The sequence below is a fragment of the Hippocampus guttulatus genome, chromosome 12 (assembly GCF_054856545.1).
Source record: "Hippocampus guttulatus isolate MCC_2025c chromosome 12, RoL_Hgut_1.0, whole genome shotgun sequence".
Lineage (NCBI taxonomy): Eukaryota > Metazoa > Chordata > Actinopteri > Syngnathiformes > Syngnathidae > Hippocampus > Hippocampus guttulatus.
This window is the reverse complement of record NC_141272.1, coordinates 4,967,301-4,985,030: the sequence shown is the minus strand read 5'-3', so window position 1 is coordinate 4,985,030 and position 17,730 is coordinate 4,967,301. Positions and strand designations below refer to the sequence as shown.

The window sequence follows — 17,730 nt, the reverse complement described above, 5'->3', positions numbered from 1 at the left end:
ATATAATCATCAAATATCGTATAAAATGAATGCGGAATTAAATACGTTTGCGAATCATAGACAGATATATAAAAATCGTCGATAACGCTTTTAGCGCTATATTTTGCGTAATTCTTTTCGCCATATTGCATGTGGTAAAGCTGAGACCATACTGATTCAAATGCCGTTGTGAGATGTACAACAACGAAAGCCCCTTCTCGTGGGATTACCTTCTACTGGTAAGGTTGAACAATTACTCTTCATTGTATTTTAATGGGACGGTACTGGGAAAAAAATTGTTACAATATTAAGTCGTCAATGCAAAGAAGAACCCCCGCCCCCATAATTTCCTCCCCATTATTCATCAAAATCCAGCACAATTCAACAAAACACTTTTAAATTAAATGAAAAATACAAAAACTGAGCACACAACCAACATGTAGTTGAAATGAACCTGATCTTTTTCAATGTGATACTTTTCGTTGACGTTCTTTGGACCAATGGGCGTGCAGGAGGGCGGGGCTTGCGGCAGAGCAGCATGCAGACCGGTCTGCGGCGTCGGAGGAGAGGAAAGGAGAAGCGGAGGGCTTGCACTGTGCAGACCATCTCAGCCGTACCAGTGAACGCTGTACATCGGTAAGAACAGTTTGGCACACCAATTAAAACACAATCTCACTATTGATGAAACCGGGCTATTTTTTTCGAATAAAAAATGCACTCGTGTAATCTTGAGGAAGCTGCAGTTTCTATAATACTGTCTGAATGCGTAGTGATGCGATTGTGTTTCTGTTGTCATTATGGAATTGTGTGAAGGGGTTGATTTTATAGTGTTGTCAGATGTGGAAGTTTGATAAAAGAGCAGGTGGAGACGGAGAAAATCCAGTTTTTAAAATTTATTTTACATAGCCGTGTGCCTTATGATTGTTTGTTATCGGTGACATGGCGTTTCGTTGTTACCGCGCTTTCCCGTTTTATGGTTAAATTTTGTCTTTGCATTCGTGAGCATTCGTGTGTTTACATTACTTGGCAAAGAAGTTGTTTGTCTCAATTTAAGAAGCTAATTGGAATATCGTGGTCCTATCCTGTCCCCACCCCTCACACGCCCGCGCAGACGCTCACGAATACACACACATGATATTGGTTAATGCTTTCTGCAGGTCTAAATCTGACAAAAAAAAATGTTTGTCCTTGTTAAATATTGAATTAAATAAATTACATTTCATTTAAAATGTATGTAACCTTGAACTGTGTGATGAAATTTGATTAGATCCAGTGTTATTTATCCAATTCAACCAGTATCATAAAGGGATTAAAACATGTTGGACTTCTGTTACTTCATATTTTACACTGGAAATCCACCATGCCATATTTAGAATTTTTGTGCAGTGTCCACAAAATTCTCCTTGCATTCAAACCCGCCTACAATTTCAGTACTAATCTCACTTTCACGCATACAGCGGATTAAGATACGGTATGTCTCATCACTGTGTGTCAATCCCATATGCATTGCAATCAATGTTAATCTTTTCTGATATGTTGCCTGCGCCCTTCTGACCTCTTTTACTGGATGTGTCTTATGCACATTGCCAATGTGTGTGTATCCGTTTATAACTATGTGTCCTAACCATTTCTTCCAAGCACTGCACTAATTGCATTTCAATAATTAAATGTCTATCAAATCAGCCTTGCAAAACCAAAACAGACAAGCGATGCGCTGGGGGCGGGGGGTTGCTTCCTAAGTGCTAGCAGCAACCAGCATCTTCTAAGTGTGTGTGTGTGTGTGTGTGTGTGTGTGTGTGTGTGTGCGCGCGTGTGCCAGGCTAATACAGTACACACTTCGCTCTAACAGTCAAGGCCACATTGTTTCAAACATACCACGTACCTTCTTGTGCTGTCATCAACTCCGCTGTGCTCCACTGCACAACAAACTTTAATCTAGCGGTAGGCTTGTCCTCAAATACATTCATGCTGGCGGTTGCTGAATTTGCATCATGCTAAAAATGTGCAGCTCGGACACATGGGAATTTGCATGAAAAGAAACGATGGAATCCTAAACACGGCGGAGTAGAATTACTTTTTATGTTCGTTAAAATTACAAAATGAAGTAGCGTCACAGAGAGTGTATACACTGTGTTTTGGACGGTTTACTTGGTGTACAAACTTTTTTTTTAACTTACACTCTTTAATTTTGGAAGAGCATATCTTTTGACTGGAAACATTCAATGTTAACTGGGTCCTCCTCCTTAGATTCTTCTTCATTAGTTGATTGTTCCTCTTCAGCATGCATGATGCAGTCATCTACTTTCTATCTCATCATCATGCTCATCATCTACTCCCACTTGAGCAATATGCGCATTCTGGGTGGCACGCTGAGGCGTGTGGGTCTGCATCTTTGAGTGGATTACTTTCGACCTTTGAAGGTCCACTATAAACAGACAGTTACAATGAACTATAGTTCATGGGTCAGAAAATGTCATAGCCGTCCGTCATACTTACTGATTTTCATTTGAGTGTTTCCTATCTTAAACCGAGGACCCTCCCCAGTCTTCTTCTTCTCGAGTCACTATGTGTCAAATTTTTAGCTATTTGTAGCATCTTCACACTCCCCAGTGAACTATTCAAAACACCCTCAACATCACTGCTTCGCCTGAGCATCACATCATCACCCCCCCCCCCCCCCCCACCCACACACACGCACACACACAAACCTTTCCATGAGACCCCAACCGTACTCCAGTCTCCCTAATGTTGGCCAGATTGGGAAATAACCTCGAGTCTTTTCACTCTCACCGCTGGCCTCAGACAGGCGCCGAACCTGTTCCAGATCCACCCTCCAAACTGTGGTCTCATAAGTGAGCAGATGTGTGTGTGTGTGTGTGTGTGTTCAAATACTGACATGTTGACTGACTCACGTGTTCACTCAACATTCTTTCACCTTCTGTCAACATCTATCGCTGCGTTTTCCTGCTGCCGGTCAAACTGTTTGTGCTTCTTGTTATTTGCTCATGCCCCCCCCCCCCCCCACACACACACACGCACACATCAATTTAGCTATTTGTAGCATCTTCACATTCTGCCTCTGCCTCGCGCTGCTGGCTTCTGTTCGTGGGGATTAATAAAGGGTTGTTAACCTTTCTCTTCACTCTCTGTTAAGTGTACAGTGAGTGTTCTGGGACTTACGGCAGGTTCCTCTGCCCATTATGTCATTTTCTAACAAGGGAAGCAACCGGCCATGTCACTGTAATGAGGGCGGGCTGCAGATGGGAAAATTGCCGTCGTCTGATTTGGCTATCACCTGCTTCACGTACGGAGATAATTGAAGTAGACACTCCTACAGAATGACTTAAATCGAGTTTATTGAATGAAAAACTGCTAAGAGGTGGAGGTCTTGTGTGTCACCGTTGCTTTTGGAGTCAGTTCTTTCTACTATGCTCGTGGCCGTGAATGGAATGCTACCAAGCAGCAAGTGATGCGCATCCATCACTGGTGAGCTCATCTCTATCGCAGTCAACTTTCGGTAAGAGGCGCGATATGCCCTGAACTGTTTGCCAGGCAATTGCAGGGCACATGCAGTTGCAAGAATCATTCCCACTAACATTCACACCAGGTAAAATTCCATTGTCAATTAATCCATATGATGCTAAAACCAGGACCTCTTATTTGCAAGGCAGATGTGCTCAAGAATAATCTGAGTAATTCTGTTGTTGTTGTTTTTTTCTGCATCAGTCAGATTTAGTGGATGTTTTATAATAAATTTAGGATGTGTTTCTTGTCTGCAATAGCATTGCCATTGTTCGCGAAATTGGAATTAAAAGCACAGCAGACGTATGACTTAACTATACTGTAGTATTCCAGGTGTGTAGCCCACCTAAATTGTTGCTTCCGCCACCACAATTATTTTTTTATATGACAATATTCAGCAGCAATTAGAATAGTTAAGATCTTAAGGAACATTTGGACACCATTTTGTGCTTTGTAGCTGCTTGTTTTTCTGCAGACAGGTCTGCGCTTGGGCTCGAAAGATACATTTCAGGTGGCCTACTTTACTGCTGTTTTGATCTCCAGGCTTATTTGGAGATGAAACGGTAAAAGCAATTCACTGCAAACATCTGTCGGAACACAACAATGGTTGACCTCATATTTGTTCAGATTTCTCAGCAGTTTTTTTCCCATTGGACTAGGGTTAACCATTTGCCATTACAAAACCTTTATCTTATTTACATTAAGGGCAACGTTTTAATGGGCGGCCCGGTAGTCCAGTGGTTAGCACGTCGGCTTCACAGTACAGAGGTACCGGGTTCGATTCCAGCTCCGGCCTCCCTGTGTGGAGTTTGCATGTTCTCCCCGGGCCTGCGTGGGTTTTCTCCGGGTGCTCCGGTTTCCTCCCACATTCCAAAAAAAACATGCATGTCAGGCTGATTGGACGCTCTGAATTGTCCCTAGGTGTGAGTGTGGGCGTGGATGGTTGTTCGTCTCTGTGTGCCCTGCGATTGGCTGGCAACTGATTCAGGGTGTCCCCCGCCTACTGCCCGGAGACGGCTGGGATAGGCTCCAGCACCCCCCGCGACCCTAGTGAGGATCAAGCGGTTCGGAAAATGGATGGATGGATGGATGGCAACGTTTTAAGTAAAACGATCTAACGCGATAGGATGAATGATACTAACATCATTCCAATGTGAGTTGCATATTAGTTTTTAAATAATCATTAACAGTCACATATGTGTCAAATGTAGCTAATGGCTATATCATAAAATATTAAAACAATTAGACATTGTAGTTTCCCTTTGAGTGACAAAGTGTATGCTGATGCAGGAGTTGTTTAAAAAAAAAAACATCACAAAATCAATACACCCTCCCAGCATTGATTCTTTGCCCATATATTACCCAAATACTGCATATTGTCATGCATGGCTGTATAAATACTGTATATGGCAGTATTATGGCCCACACTCCCCAAAAATGTGGCCAGACAATGGTTCTCAACTTGAGAGTTATTCGGGAGCAACCGCTAGACACAGCAAGTCATTTAAACCAACAGCCACTTTCACACTGACTTCCCCCTAAATTGGAACATCAGACAAAGGCATCATGCCAGATTTATTCACCTGTTCCCTTAACGTGGAGCTCACCAAAACGGGCTGCGTGTTTTGCCTCTGTGACTGCACGTGCTGAAATAATCGCGGGGTGACGTGAGTGACAATTGCTTTCAACGCAAAATGCCTTCGCCCGTAAGTAACTGACACAGGGCAGCTCGATTGTAAAAAGCCGGGGGGAAAAAGGCTTGGGTGGCTAATGTGTAAGGGGGTTTACATTGCTGTTGTGGAAACCAAAAAAAGAAAGCGGGGGGAGTAAATTTCTCCAGGTGAACTTAAATTGAACAGATATTTGTTTGACATTTCGTAAAAGATTGTCTACCACAGAGAGATGTTGGAGAGGAGCGAAAGGTCTTGTGCTGATGAAGCTGACACGTCAGTACATCTCCATCCATCACTTGCTGTTGCCTGGGTAACCTTGGCTTCTGCAGCAAACGTGTAGGTCAAAGTGAATGCGCGTGCATCTGCCCACGTGACCCAGCCGCGTCCGTGTTCATCCGTGAATTCCCATGGCCTCCGAAGCATGCAACCTCAACGGTGTAGGGTTTAAATGGCAGGAAGGGATTAGGCCGCTTCCTGACGTCACTTTTTAAGTGAGCAAATGTCAACTGCTGGTTTACGTGTGAGAGATTAGGGACTCCTTTGAAATGCTGCTCAGTTTAAGCGCATAGGATGAATGAATCAAACGGACAAGAAAAGGGGGAATTTTCCAAATTAGACACGACAGAGCGAGATATTCAACAGATGCGGTTGTTTGGTTTCCCTCTTTACCTGCACGTCATGCCGGGAACCTTATCGGAGTACAGTGTGCCACAAGTCAAAAGATCAGAATGTGCTTCCAGAGCCAAACACTTATCTCTCCTCTCGTAGGGTCAAGAACTTTCAGTTGTCTTTTTTTTTTTTAATCTAAAATGCTTTGGCTCGAGCCCTTCTGTATCTGGTTCAGGCATATGCCAGCCTTCCACATCGGTGCACTGCACTGACAGCAAGTTTTATTTGTACCTCCAAACAAGGTCTTTCAAATTCTATTTTCTAAATCTGAAGTTACTAGTCGACTGACCGAACAATGATTTGGATTTGTGATGACGTAGAACTATGAGGCTGACGCGCTCGTCACTTTCCCCGCTGCTGCTCATTGATAGCACAGATGGGAGGATACTGAGGATTCACATCAGAGTAAGGCCAAAATCATCAAAGTGTGCAGACTCTACGCTGTCATTGCGTGGATCGAAGGTCTCTGATGCACAGTTGGCCAGTTTTTGAATGCAAAACAGTGAAAGAACCAGCAGTCGAGCCGATGCAGTGATTCTAACGACAGGCAAAGCACTTTGAGTTCATATTTATTTTAAGGAAATGCACCACAACTTATCACTGGGAAGTGCTTGCATCCGTCTAACGTTTTTTGTTGTTGTTTTGTTTTGTTTTGTTTTTATTGAGCGCTAGCGATTTCAAATGTGACAGGCAGAGACGTGGCTAATGTCTCATGAATTCACCAATTCCCTTTGTTTTTTATTCCCTGCAGTATATTGTTCAAAAGACCCGCAAAGACTGCAGATAAAATGCATCTGTTCCAATAAACTGCTTGTGTTCCATCCCCTCTTTAATTTGGGCCAGTTTACTGCTAATTATAACAAATTGACGGTCGTTGTCCTACACAGCCGGCACGCTGGGTGATTGACTGCCAAATCGTCCATAAAAAGTCGAGTGTAACCTCTTTTGCTGACTCTCTTCTTTCATTGCTTTCTCCTCTCATCCATCCACCTTCTGGCCTTCATGATTTTATTTTATTTTTTACAATATCCATCCTTTATCTCTCACGATCTCACAATATTGTAATTCCTGCCTTCTTCATAAATAATCTTGGCATCACTCCATTCTTCTGTCCCCACCCCTTTGGCCTCCCAATCGCATGATTTCTCCCCCGATCCACTCTGCATCTTCATTTCAATCGGCATCCTTTTTCCTTTTCAGCTATCATCGCAGCAATGTTGATCCTGGACACTTCATCCCCTCTCCTCCTGCTCTCCATCCTGTTGCTGGGCTACAGTTGCCGGGCGGCGGACATTCCAGAGGACACGACATCAGAATTCTCTGTCAGACTGTACCATCGGCTGCAGGCGACAGGGGGTCAAGACAACATTGTTTTCTCCCCATTGAGCGTGGCCCTGGCCTTGGGCATGCTGGAGCTCGGAGCCAGTGGGGCATCGCTCGAGGAAATCCGGCAGGCTTTAGGATTTGACAACCTGCTGCCAGGTGACAAAAATATTTCTCGAACTTGTATGTTGTATGTAGAGAGCCAAAGCTGCTTTAACTCATCCATCCTTCCACCTAACCATTCTCTATATCGCTTATCCTCACTCAGGTCAAGGGGCCTTACTATAACTATATCCCCCCCCCCCCCCCCCCCAAGTCAGTCAGACATGTTTTTCCTCCTGCATACCCCTTCCTTTGCTATATGAACGTGCTTGTGCCCCCCCAGGTGCAGAGTTCTCTTTGCTCCAGAACCTAACGGCAGCGCTATCTGAGGATGACACCCAATACACGGTCCGCTTGGCCAATAGTCTCTTCCTACAGGAGGGCATCGCCTTCAACCCCGAGTTCCTGCATCTGATGCAGAAATTTTTTCGAGCCCATCTTTACACCGTCGACTTCAGCCAGTCAGCGGCTGTCGCAGAACAGATCAACAGCTGGGTGGAGAATCAGACCGAGAGTGAGTAACAAAAGGAGACCGTTAGCCTTGTTTCGCTTTTCTGAGCATCCGCTCAACAATCGACTTCCTCGCAGGTAAGATCCGCAACCTTCTGTCTGCCGAGGACTTCAGCAGCGTGACTCGTCTGACCATGGTTAACGGCATCTACTTCAGAGGCTCCTGGAAAAATCAGTTCAGGCCGGAAAACACTAGAACCTTCTCCTTCAGCAGAGACGATGGTTCAGAAGTCCAGACGCTCATGATGTACCAACAGGGAGACTTCTCCTATGGTAAGGACAAAAGCTGATCATCACTCATGATCGAGAACTGCCTTTACATTTCTCTGTCTTTCATCTCTATGTTTGCTCGTGTTGTGCTGATCACCACCAGTCAAGCGCATGAGAAATGGTTTTGATGTTTGTTTGTTTCTTATTGGTTTATTATGCAGCTGAACAAGAAAAAAACATTTCACAACAGTTTGTGCAGGGAAAAAAAACAATTTAGTTCTGGTATGCGTGGGGATAAGAATTGGGATTGAAAAATATACCAGTTTATGAATTGTCAAGATACCAGAAAGTTCATTACTAACAAATGAATGGATAAACAATTCAAAAACAAAGCTTTATTAAAAAAAAAAAAAAAGAATACATTGTTACAGGAATTCCTTTGTGTTTGATGTGCCACAAAAATCACAAATGGCACCGGCCATCTTTGAAATAAGTTAGTCAAGTCAAGTCAAGTCAACAGTATTTATAGAGCACTTTCAAACAGCCATCGCTGCATACAAAGTGCTGTACATGGAGCAATTTAACATGCACAATAAACAGTAAGACAAATCGGTCATAAAGGCGGTAGAAAGCACCAAACAGTAAAACCAAGAACAAATCTAAGTCATGCTGTGTCGAATGCCAAAGAATACAAGTGAGTTTTGAGGAGGGTTTTGAAGATGGGCAGCGAGGAGGCTTGCCGAATGTTCAGTGGGAGGTCCTTCCAGAGAGAGGGACCAGCAACAGAAAAGGCTCGATCCCCTCTGAGCCTCAGTTTAGTTCTTGGTACTTCTAATAAAGTCTGGTCCACAGACCTGAGGCACCGGGCAGGTGTGTAGGGGCGGATGAGCTCAGAGAGGTAAGGTGGCGCGAGATTATTCAGAGATTTGAAAACAAATAAGAGGATCTTGAAAATAACTCTAAAATGAATGGGGAGCCAGTGAAGGGATGCCAGAGTAGGAGTTATGTGCTTATGTGCTTATGGTTTTTAAGTTAGTGACTCAAGACAGTCAAAACAATACAAAATTCTTTCCATAGATCATATGAATGAAAGTGTACTTTCTCTTTTTAAATCATGTTGTTGATAGCTGCCAGAGGATATGACATCAACCTCTCACTGCATCGCTTCTAAAGTTAGTGCATCCGCTCTATTTTGGTGCACTGAGACACTGGCAAACACCAACGTTTGCAGGCTGCTCACATACTGATGTGTGCGAGCCTGTTTGTTTGTAGGGAAATAGCCGTGAATGTGTGTGAGCTTTGAAGAAGCGAGGGACGGGTCCGTGGAAAAAAAGGCTGTGTGTTTTCAGTTTCATTTTTTTGTACGAAGATTGTGCTGTGTTAGAGTTGAAACGCCTCCCCCGGTCTCTGCCGCAACGTTGCCTCATCTCAGCAAGTTAATGGGAGGGTGGGTGTTCAAAGTCAAGCATTAAACTTTATTTGGGTTTTTTACTCTCTCTTGTTTCTTTTACCCTCTGCTACTATGAAATCGTATCTTATCAGTAAGCCTCGCCACATAATTTAACGTCTTTTAACATGACAAAGGTAAGTATGATGTTGATGGCTCCTCGCTGTGATCTCACCCATTCACATAATCATACGTGGGTGCACCAGTTGACTCTTTCTTTTCTAAAGGAACCTAACTCATGCTGAATGGAAGCAGTTTTCTACAGTTTTTTTGAAGAGCAAATTAAGTTTGAGTCCTCCAAGTGCAGCATGACTGGTTTTTAAGTAGAATTTAAGCGGCCTCACAAGCTGTAATCAGTGTGCCTAAAGAGGTGTTCATCTGCGCCGGTTCCTCTCTCAGGGAACTCGCAAAACGAGTAAAGCGGTGTCATACTTTTGCTCTGTCTATCTTCTTTGTTTCAGCTTCAACTGGAGTGGAGGGCGTGCCTCTCCTGCTTTTGAATTTTGCCTTGTTATTCAGGGCTTCTTGCGACCAATGATTTCTGTTTGGACTTTGTCGGGGGGTTTTATTGAGTTTTTGAGAATAAACGTTTTGTTGTTTGCATTGTGTGTATGTCTGCATTTTGGGCATCCAAAACATTATATTTCTCTTCTATTTTCACCCCCACCCAGGCGAGTTCAGTGATGGCTCCCAGGAAGCTGGCGGTGTTTACCAGGTCTTAGAGATGCCGTACGAGGGGGACGACATGTCCATGATGATCGTCCTGCCTCGGCAGGAAGTGCCGTTGTCTTCTCTGGAGCCCATCATTAAGGCGCCGCTGCTGGAGGAGTGGGCCAACAATGTTAAACGACAGAAAGTGGAAGTCTATCTACCCCGGTAAGAACTCACTCATCTGTGCAATACGCGAGATCTTTCACACGACTCAATATTGTAACAATTTATCCAGGCTGTACTGATGGGTTTTGTTTTTTTTTGGGGGGGGGGGGGGGGGTCCCATTTGTAAATGTTTGAGATTGTTGTCATGTTATTTGATCAATATTGCTTCAGATATGCATGTCATAGTGGCATGCTGTTGTATCGAGTTTTTGTGCTGTATAACAGTAATATTTCTATGGTTGTAATGGAAGCAACGTGAGAGTGCTGGTATTAACTTGGGTTAATCCCCACTTAAAGCCCAGCAACCAAATGCACTGCCTGCCACTGGATTAAACAATACGGCACTTTTTACTGTGCTAGTCGTAGTTGACAAATGTAGAACGAAAATGCACCGTGCTGAGCGGGTTTCCTTTTTCGTAATGTTGTGACATCATTCAGGTTCAAAGTGGAGCAGAAAATGGACCTTAAAGAAACTCTACAGGAGCTCGGAATAAAGAGCATCTTCTCCAAGGATGCCGATCTCTCTGCTATGACTGGTGAGGTACTTGAGTTAGTGAAACATCGACACATGCTCAATCGAATGAGGTTCAAACTGCGACTTTCTCCATTGTGAGGCAAATAAAGGTCTTCTTATCTTATCTTATCTTATCTTAAATCATATCAGTGTGGTTACGATAGCTGCAATAGTGAATCTCTTTTCAAAGTTGCTGCATTGTGTTGATATTCTGCACCGAATTCGTCTCCAGTACTTGCTCAGGTAACCAAGGTAACTGCCGCTGAGTGGGTAGGTTGAAACTGTCACAACCCTTTGTAAAAAGAGATCCAGTGAGAGAAACAAATGTACAGTCATCAAGAAATTATCATATGCAACTGCAACGGCATTTTGTTCCAAGGAATTCCTACTGATATGAACGTGCATTATGTTGTGTTCTTCCTGCAGTCAGCTCAGAATGTTTTCTATTTTTCTGGAGGGGGAGGGGGGGGGGTGATCCCTGCAGTGCCACTCTCCTGCAGCACACAATGTCTTTGATGGATGTGCTCTACGACTACAAGTAACGATTTTTGATTTGTCTTTGTGCAGTTGTTGCAGGTGGGAAGGAGCTTTATATTGGCAGGGCAGTGCAGAAAGCCTACCTGGAGGTGACTGAGGAGGGAGCGGAGGGAGCTGTCGGATCAGGTAGACTATCTTTGCAGTTTAGCCTGCCCTGGTACTATAAAGAATTGGAAATACTGATGGGGTTTGCAGAAGTGGGCCATGTTTAAAAAAACGTTGCCGCTACATCATTCCTCATCCGTCAGCGGCCTCGTCACCTGTCCGTCATCGTCAGTCTCTGTTTTTTTTTCCAAGCTGAACCAAACTGTAATCGTCCGTCATATTATTTTAACCGCGCTTCAATCATCGCTTTCTGTAAATGTCAACGGACCGTCTAATGTCAGTCCATCATAATCCAACAGATGCAAAGTCCAATGAGGTTAAAATGGTAAATGGAGGGCACTCTCTGTGCATACATACAGTATATATATATAAAGAGAGAGAGAGAGAGAGAGAGAGAGAGAGATTAATTTATTTATATCTAATAACACTTGGTGGGGAGTTCTCGCACAATTCATTTCAAAATAACATGTGACAGTCATGACAAAATAACTGTGTCAAAGTGAAGCATAAATGGTCATGCTTTGTACGGGGCCCAGGAGAAAGTGAAAACGTGATCTATGGACACGTTTTTCTTACATTGAAGTGTAGCAACAAAAAAAAGGATATACTGTACGCTTGAAATAAGTTGAAGGGAAATAAATGTGGGTCGCTGGGGAAAAAAAAAATCCTCCAACCATAAGAGACACAATGCAACTCGCCACAAAGACATTGTGGTCGATTAACAAAAAGTTTGGTGGTGGTTGCTCATCACGTAATATAAAACGAACAGCTATGATGCTCCAAAAATATTGTTAAAACGATGCTAGCCACACAATTCAAAACAACCTTAACCTATATTTTCCTACATGAAATATGTGTGTGAACATGATAATGTTCAATATTCTCTGCTGATGAAAAAATATGAAAGGGTAAAATGATACTACATGAATAAAATTAAATTTGGACATGGGCTATTTTGAACTGTAAATATTGTCCTCCTCCTCCCTATCTGGTGGCAAATGTTTTGCTTCAGGGTCTTGTATTTCTCCATCTCACAGGAATGATCGCCCAAACCAGGACTTTGGTGCTGTACCCACAAGTTATGGCCGATCACCCATTCTTCTTCATCATCAGAAATCGGAGAACAGGTTTGTGAGTGCATGCGTGCCTGTGTGTGTGTTTGTAACTTGACATTTCATATTGCCTTGTGTAAAAACAGTTAACCATCATGAGTTTGTGTGTGTGTGTGTGTGTGTGTGTGTGTCCCTTCAGGGTCTATCCTCTTCATGGGCAGGGTCCTGACCCCTGAAGTCATCGAGCCTAACGACCATGACTTTGACTCGATGTAACTCCTGGCATGATGTCACTCATTCTCATCCAATCAAATTAATCACACCTCCTCTATCGTCACCTGTATTTTATAACGATATCAAGTATTGATGATGCGATACTGTATCTTGAAAAAAAGTGTTTTTTGATATAGACAGGTCTGTGGATGTAAACATACCGAGGGTTGAGTAACGGAGAGCAGTCAAATGTGAGTACAGGTTATATCCATGCAGAATCATGTTCTAGTTAATCTGCTCTATACACACACACACACACACACACACATACACACACACAAATCCACAAGAACATTGGATTCTCTTCCTTTTCAAACATAAACTATCTATTTGTACCCATGTGTTTCCCTTAAAAGTATTTAACAGTGATCTCTATATGCTCAGTATTTATAGTGGCGAAAACATGGCAATCATCAGTCTTGCTCATCAACGTCCTTGAGACTATTATCAATTTTTTGTTTTAACACAGCAGGCACATGATCAAACTGCTGAACAACTATATGCCTTACCACATACGAGTGGTTGATCAAGCCTTGCTTGGAATCTCACAGGTGAGCTGAGGAGACTGCAGAGTTGCCATAGAGACCAACTGAGGCTTGCTGGCACACTGAAAAAAAGGTCCACTGCACCAATTTTTGGCTGTATATATTTAAAGAGACAATAACACCGGCTGTATACACTCTTATAATCAATAAAGATCAATGATCTTATGCTTAGGCATGTATACTGTATTATGTGTGATGCGAGAGGCCGACACATTTTTTTTCATCCGTTTTGCGTGTTATTTTCAATCCTCACGTACAAATATAAAATTAGTAATATCGTGGAAATACACACCAAAAAGTAATACTCGGATGGGATATTTATTTTATGTTATCTTGCTGACCATTCATCGATCCATTTTCTATAGATCTTGTCAGTCATTCGGGTCATGGGTGGGCTGGACCTTATCCCAGCTGATTTTGACCAATTTGGTGGCCTCCCATTGCCACAAAAACAAAATGGCATTGAGTTTCTCACCCGTTTCACACTCTTACATGACGCCAGCTTTCAAATGAGACACATTTCGAAAACATTCAAACATTCATGGCAAAAATTGGAATGAATTTGAAACAGTAACGTGGACACAAATCCAAAGCAAATTATTCCTTCGGTAACATGAGACATGAGGCTGCAGCAGGCCGTTATATAACAAAGACGGCAATTCAGGGCATGGAAATAAATAAATAAATGGAACATGTCGGACGTCTATTATGTTCCTGTCATCTCTCCTCGGTTAAGGTGATCAAAGTGTCAAATTTGGTTATTTTCCATCTTGACTATGAATGTTTTCCACCTTGCTTGCTGAACACGGTTGCTAGGCAACACAGGAGCAACAGTCCAGTCGCAGTAGGAGCGTCTCACCTGACTGAGGCAGCTCAGGGTCAGGAGGAGTTACTCGCAGAGAACACCAGCACAGGATCTCGCCTCCATGGGTCACGGCCGCATCTTCGCACATCTCGATGATACGACTCACAATGTGTTGTTAAAGGCTGGCAAAGTTCTCCAGTGCACGATTGGGACATGTCAGAGAGGTGAGCTCACACCATAATTGTTTGATGCCAACCATTGGTTTAAGCGTAGCTTGAAGTGACTCTATTTCCATGTTTTTATTATTTTCTCTAAGTCAGCACGAATGAGAAGTCATCACTGGTATGCTATATTTTGGCAACAAGTTTAAAAGGGACCAGGGACTCTTTAAATAGCCCACACATTAAATGGATGTAATGTAGACATTCTAAATCACGTCAGTGTCAGTTTTAAAATAATTAAAATAAGAGTCACTTGAGTTCTGTTATTTGTCCATGGTTGAAGATCGACTTGACCTCACCCAGCATTAGACATCGGGCAAACTCGCATCTTGGCTGAGTGGGTACACCTGCACGGTTCATTTAGCCTTATATAATATTTGAAGGGGACATAAAATTAATAGATAACAAAGGCACAAACTTTGCTTTCAATTTAATCAATTATAGAGGGAGACACACACACACTATTATAAACCAGCGGCAAACCTGCTCAGGTGTCCCAGGCTGTAACTCAACCACTCGGCAGGTGGTCAGGTTCTCACTGCACACTGGAGTTGCCGTTGCAAACAACTTTCTGCTGTTCTCGTTCTCCTTTCAGTTCTTCAGGCGTGAACACTCTCAGTGAAAGCCTCCCCAAATCCTACTTGTCCCACTACTCCGAGCTCGGTGTGGCACACTTGCCTGCCACCGTGCACCAGAGTCCTGATTCTGGACTTGGATCCACACCTGTAAGTGGCTGACACATATGCACAAAGCACCCCCCCCTCCAACCCCACATTTTCTACTACGTACTCCCCCTATTCCACCAGAATGTCCCATCTGAAATGTACATTTTGTCCAAAAATGGAAACGAAACTTCTGGTGATAGACTTGTAATGCTTGGCACTTTTTCCATCCCTTTGACTCATTATTTACGTTATTATCACGATTTGGTCTTTGTATTAACATTCGTTTGTTTGCATATTACTGTACGTAATTTTTAAATGGTACGTAAACTTTAAATGGTACCTTAAATTTAAACCAATTAGAAGAAATGTAGTTTGATGAGGAATGACAATTCCTGATTTGAGGACTGTAGGGTTGACTCATTTCACGCCTCAGCCCCGCCCATGCTTTTCTCCTTTGCACACAGCTTCCATCCAGCCGCTTTCGGTTTGCCTCGTGGCATCACCTGCCGCAGTGTGACCTCACCGGAGATCAGCTGACCTGCCCCAGGGTCCGAGAAGGTATGCGTCAGTATGACATCCTGTCACTGTGGTTCTACTTTGCCGTGGTGTACTGTATGTCTCCAGTGAGTCATACTTAGATCATTATTTATATTTTAAAGGTGTATCTAAAAAAGTCGATTTTTCATCGTGTCCCATTAACTTGAATGATGGCTAAGAATTTTTTTAATTTATATCTTTTGTCATTTGGTGCAATTCGATTCATTCTTGCCCAAGTCAGTGTTGAAGGGCTGACATTGGACAACTACTCTAACAGTCACTGCTTTTTGAATCAGATTGTCAGAGAATATAAAAAGATGCTTTCTGTCACCCAAAGGGCCATCCGATGAGGAGCTCTTTCAAAGAGAGGCGGATTCAGCGTGTGTGGAGAGATGGCGGCGCAAGAAGAGAGAGAAGGAGGGGCAGAGTTGGGAAGAGAGACGACAGGAGAATTGGGAAAACTGTCTGGTGAGTCATGACTACTAGCCTTAAGCCTCCTGACTAGGTCCCACTTTTCCTAGATATAGGTCATTTTCCATAGGTTTTCCTCATCCTTTCACTTGAGGGTACTTGTTGTCTTCTAGAATATGGTATACTCCATTTAGGTCACATAAAGATATGTTTTTTCCCCCTTCCAACTTGCTGCTTCCTCCCCAAAGGAGCTGAATCTCTCCTACCAGGATTTGGGCGACGCCTTCCAAGAAGAAAACTTCCTCCGCATTCTCCGCAGGTTGATCCGCGTGGAGCAACTGCAGCTGGTCAACAACTCTCTTAGCAACCTGAGTTCTGTCCGCCTGCCAAGGTAAAGAGATGCATCGCCTCCTTTCCTCAGTAACAGACACACGTATAAAGCAAAATAATGAATTGTAATTTAAAAAAAAAAAAAAAAAACTAAATACCACTTCTGCTATTTTCAGGTGCAGAGTATTAAATCTGCACCGGAACCATCTGGTGTCTTTGCACCAGTTGCCAAAACTTCCAGCCGTAGAGCAGCTTTGCTTGTCCGAGAATGCCATTAGCTCCCTGGGCGGATTGGACAGATTGAGGAACAGTCCTCTGCGATCCCTAAACATGACTCTCAACCCAGTGACCTTTTCTCAGGACTACCGTGCACGGTGAGGAGATCAACAAAACATAGATTTTGAATCTGGTATCGTGTGACCTCATACAGTAGCCTGGGGGATACATACTTTTGGATCTATTTTCTATCGTTGTCTTCGTTACGGTCATAGGCAAGCAAAACTAGGGACAGCCCATGAAACACATTTATGTGTCAAAAGATGTAGCAAAGGTCAGTGTAATAAATGCCAAAATTGGTCCTTTTTGTTTTTATTTCTGCAACAAGTGTGGGGTAAACTAAATATTCTTCAATTTCCACTTCCTGGAGTTGTATGTAGTCCTAATACCTTTTTCAGTGGTGGTTGTACAGTAAAGGCTGCATCCGCCAATCATGGCCTCTTCTCCGACTCCTCTGTTGTCTGTCTTCACGCAGTGTGTTCTCCTGCTTGCCAAATCTTGAGATCCTCGATGGAGTCCCGATGCTGTCGGAAGATCATCTCCACACTGGACTCCACTTCCCACCTATCACAAGGATGTGCAACGTTTTGTGACATTTTCTATAGGAATGGATATGTGCTATCCAGACTCACATCTACTCAGAGGAGAAAACACCCCAATCTTTTTTACATTATATGTGCCACAACTATTGCCAAAACCACCATATCTAAAATATACACTGGCGGGCATTTTTTTTGTTTTGCAGGTTTAAGCGTTTATGGTCGTGTCTAGTGTAAATTGTGTATAACTGACAATGACGGAATGCAATGGAAGGAAACACGTTGACAAGATCTTCAGGAGATAATAAGGCTAATCATGACTAGCGTACATTACATATCATTGGCGGCACCAAACGTGCCCGTTATTGCATAAATATGTATATGTTTTTAAACGGTGACTGGAATAAACCGATAAAAATGTGACTTAATGTGCGATGGTAATTGTAATTTTGATTTATTTCATCATTCCGTCAGCTTTGCACTGCTTATCCCATTCAGGGTCACAGTTGATATATATCATAGGCAGGCAATTGATCTTTTATTTAATTTATTTAAAAGAAACTTAGCATCCATTATCGTAAAATGTTGTTGAAAATTACACTAATAACA

At 42.9% G+C, this 17,730-nt stretch overlaps 2 protein-coding genes across 3 annotated transcripts; both read left to right on the top strand.

The window, feature by feature from the left end:
• Positions 1-507: 507 nt before the first annotated feature.
• On the top strand, positions 508-13,508 carry serpini1 (serpin peptidase inhibitor, clade I (neuroserpin), member 1). 2 transcript variants are annotated; one of them, XR_015102442.1, is made up of 10 exons: positions 508-615; positions 7,044-7,325; positions 7,552-7,782; positions 7,857-8,051; positions 10,107-10,311; positions 10,750-10,847; positions 11,393-11,488; positions 12,505-12,594; positions 12,719-12,983; positions 13,344-13,508. XR_015102442.1 is itself a non-coding variant. In XM_086125307.1 (9 exons), exons 2-9 carry the CDS (start codon positions 7,058-7,060, stop codon positions 12,793-12,795), a joined length of 1,260 nt encoding a protein of 419 aa, XP_085981433.1. In that variant the 5' UTR covers positions 508-615; positions 7,044-7,057; the 3' UTR covers positions 12,796-13,508. The 2 variants fall into 2 exon arrangements, 1 of the variants encoding a protein (XP_085981433.1); XM_086125307.1 differs by having other exon boundaries at positions 12,719-13,508.
• Positions 12,880-17,544, top strand: LOC147197044 (acidic leucine-rich nuclear phosphoprotein 32 family member A). The gene is made up of 8 exons (XM_086125308.1): positions 12,880-12,983; positions 14,154-14,366; positions 14,959-15,088; positions 15,493-15,586; positions 15,903-16,033; positions 16,225-16,367; positions 16,483-16,680; positions 17,058-17,544. Exons 2-8 carry the CDS (start codon positions 14,356-14,358, stop codon positions 17,173-17,175), a joined length of 825 nt encoding a protein of 274 aa, XP_085981434.1. The 5' UTR covers positions 12,880-12,983; positions 14,154-14,355; the 3' UTR covers positions 17,176-17,544.
• The last annotated feature ends 186 nt before the right edge of the window (positions 17,545-17,730 follow it).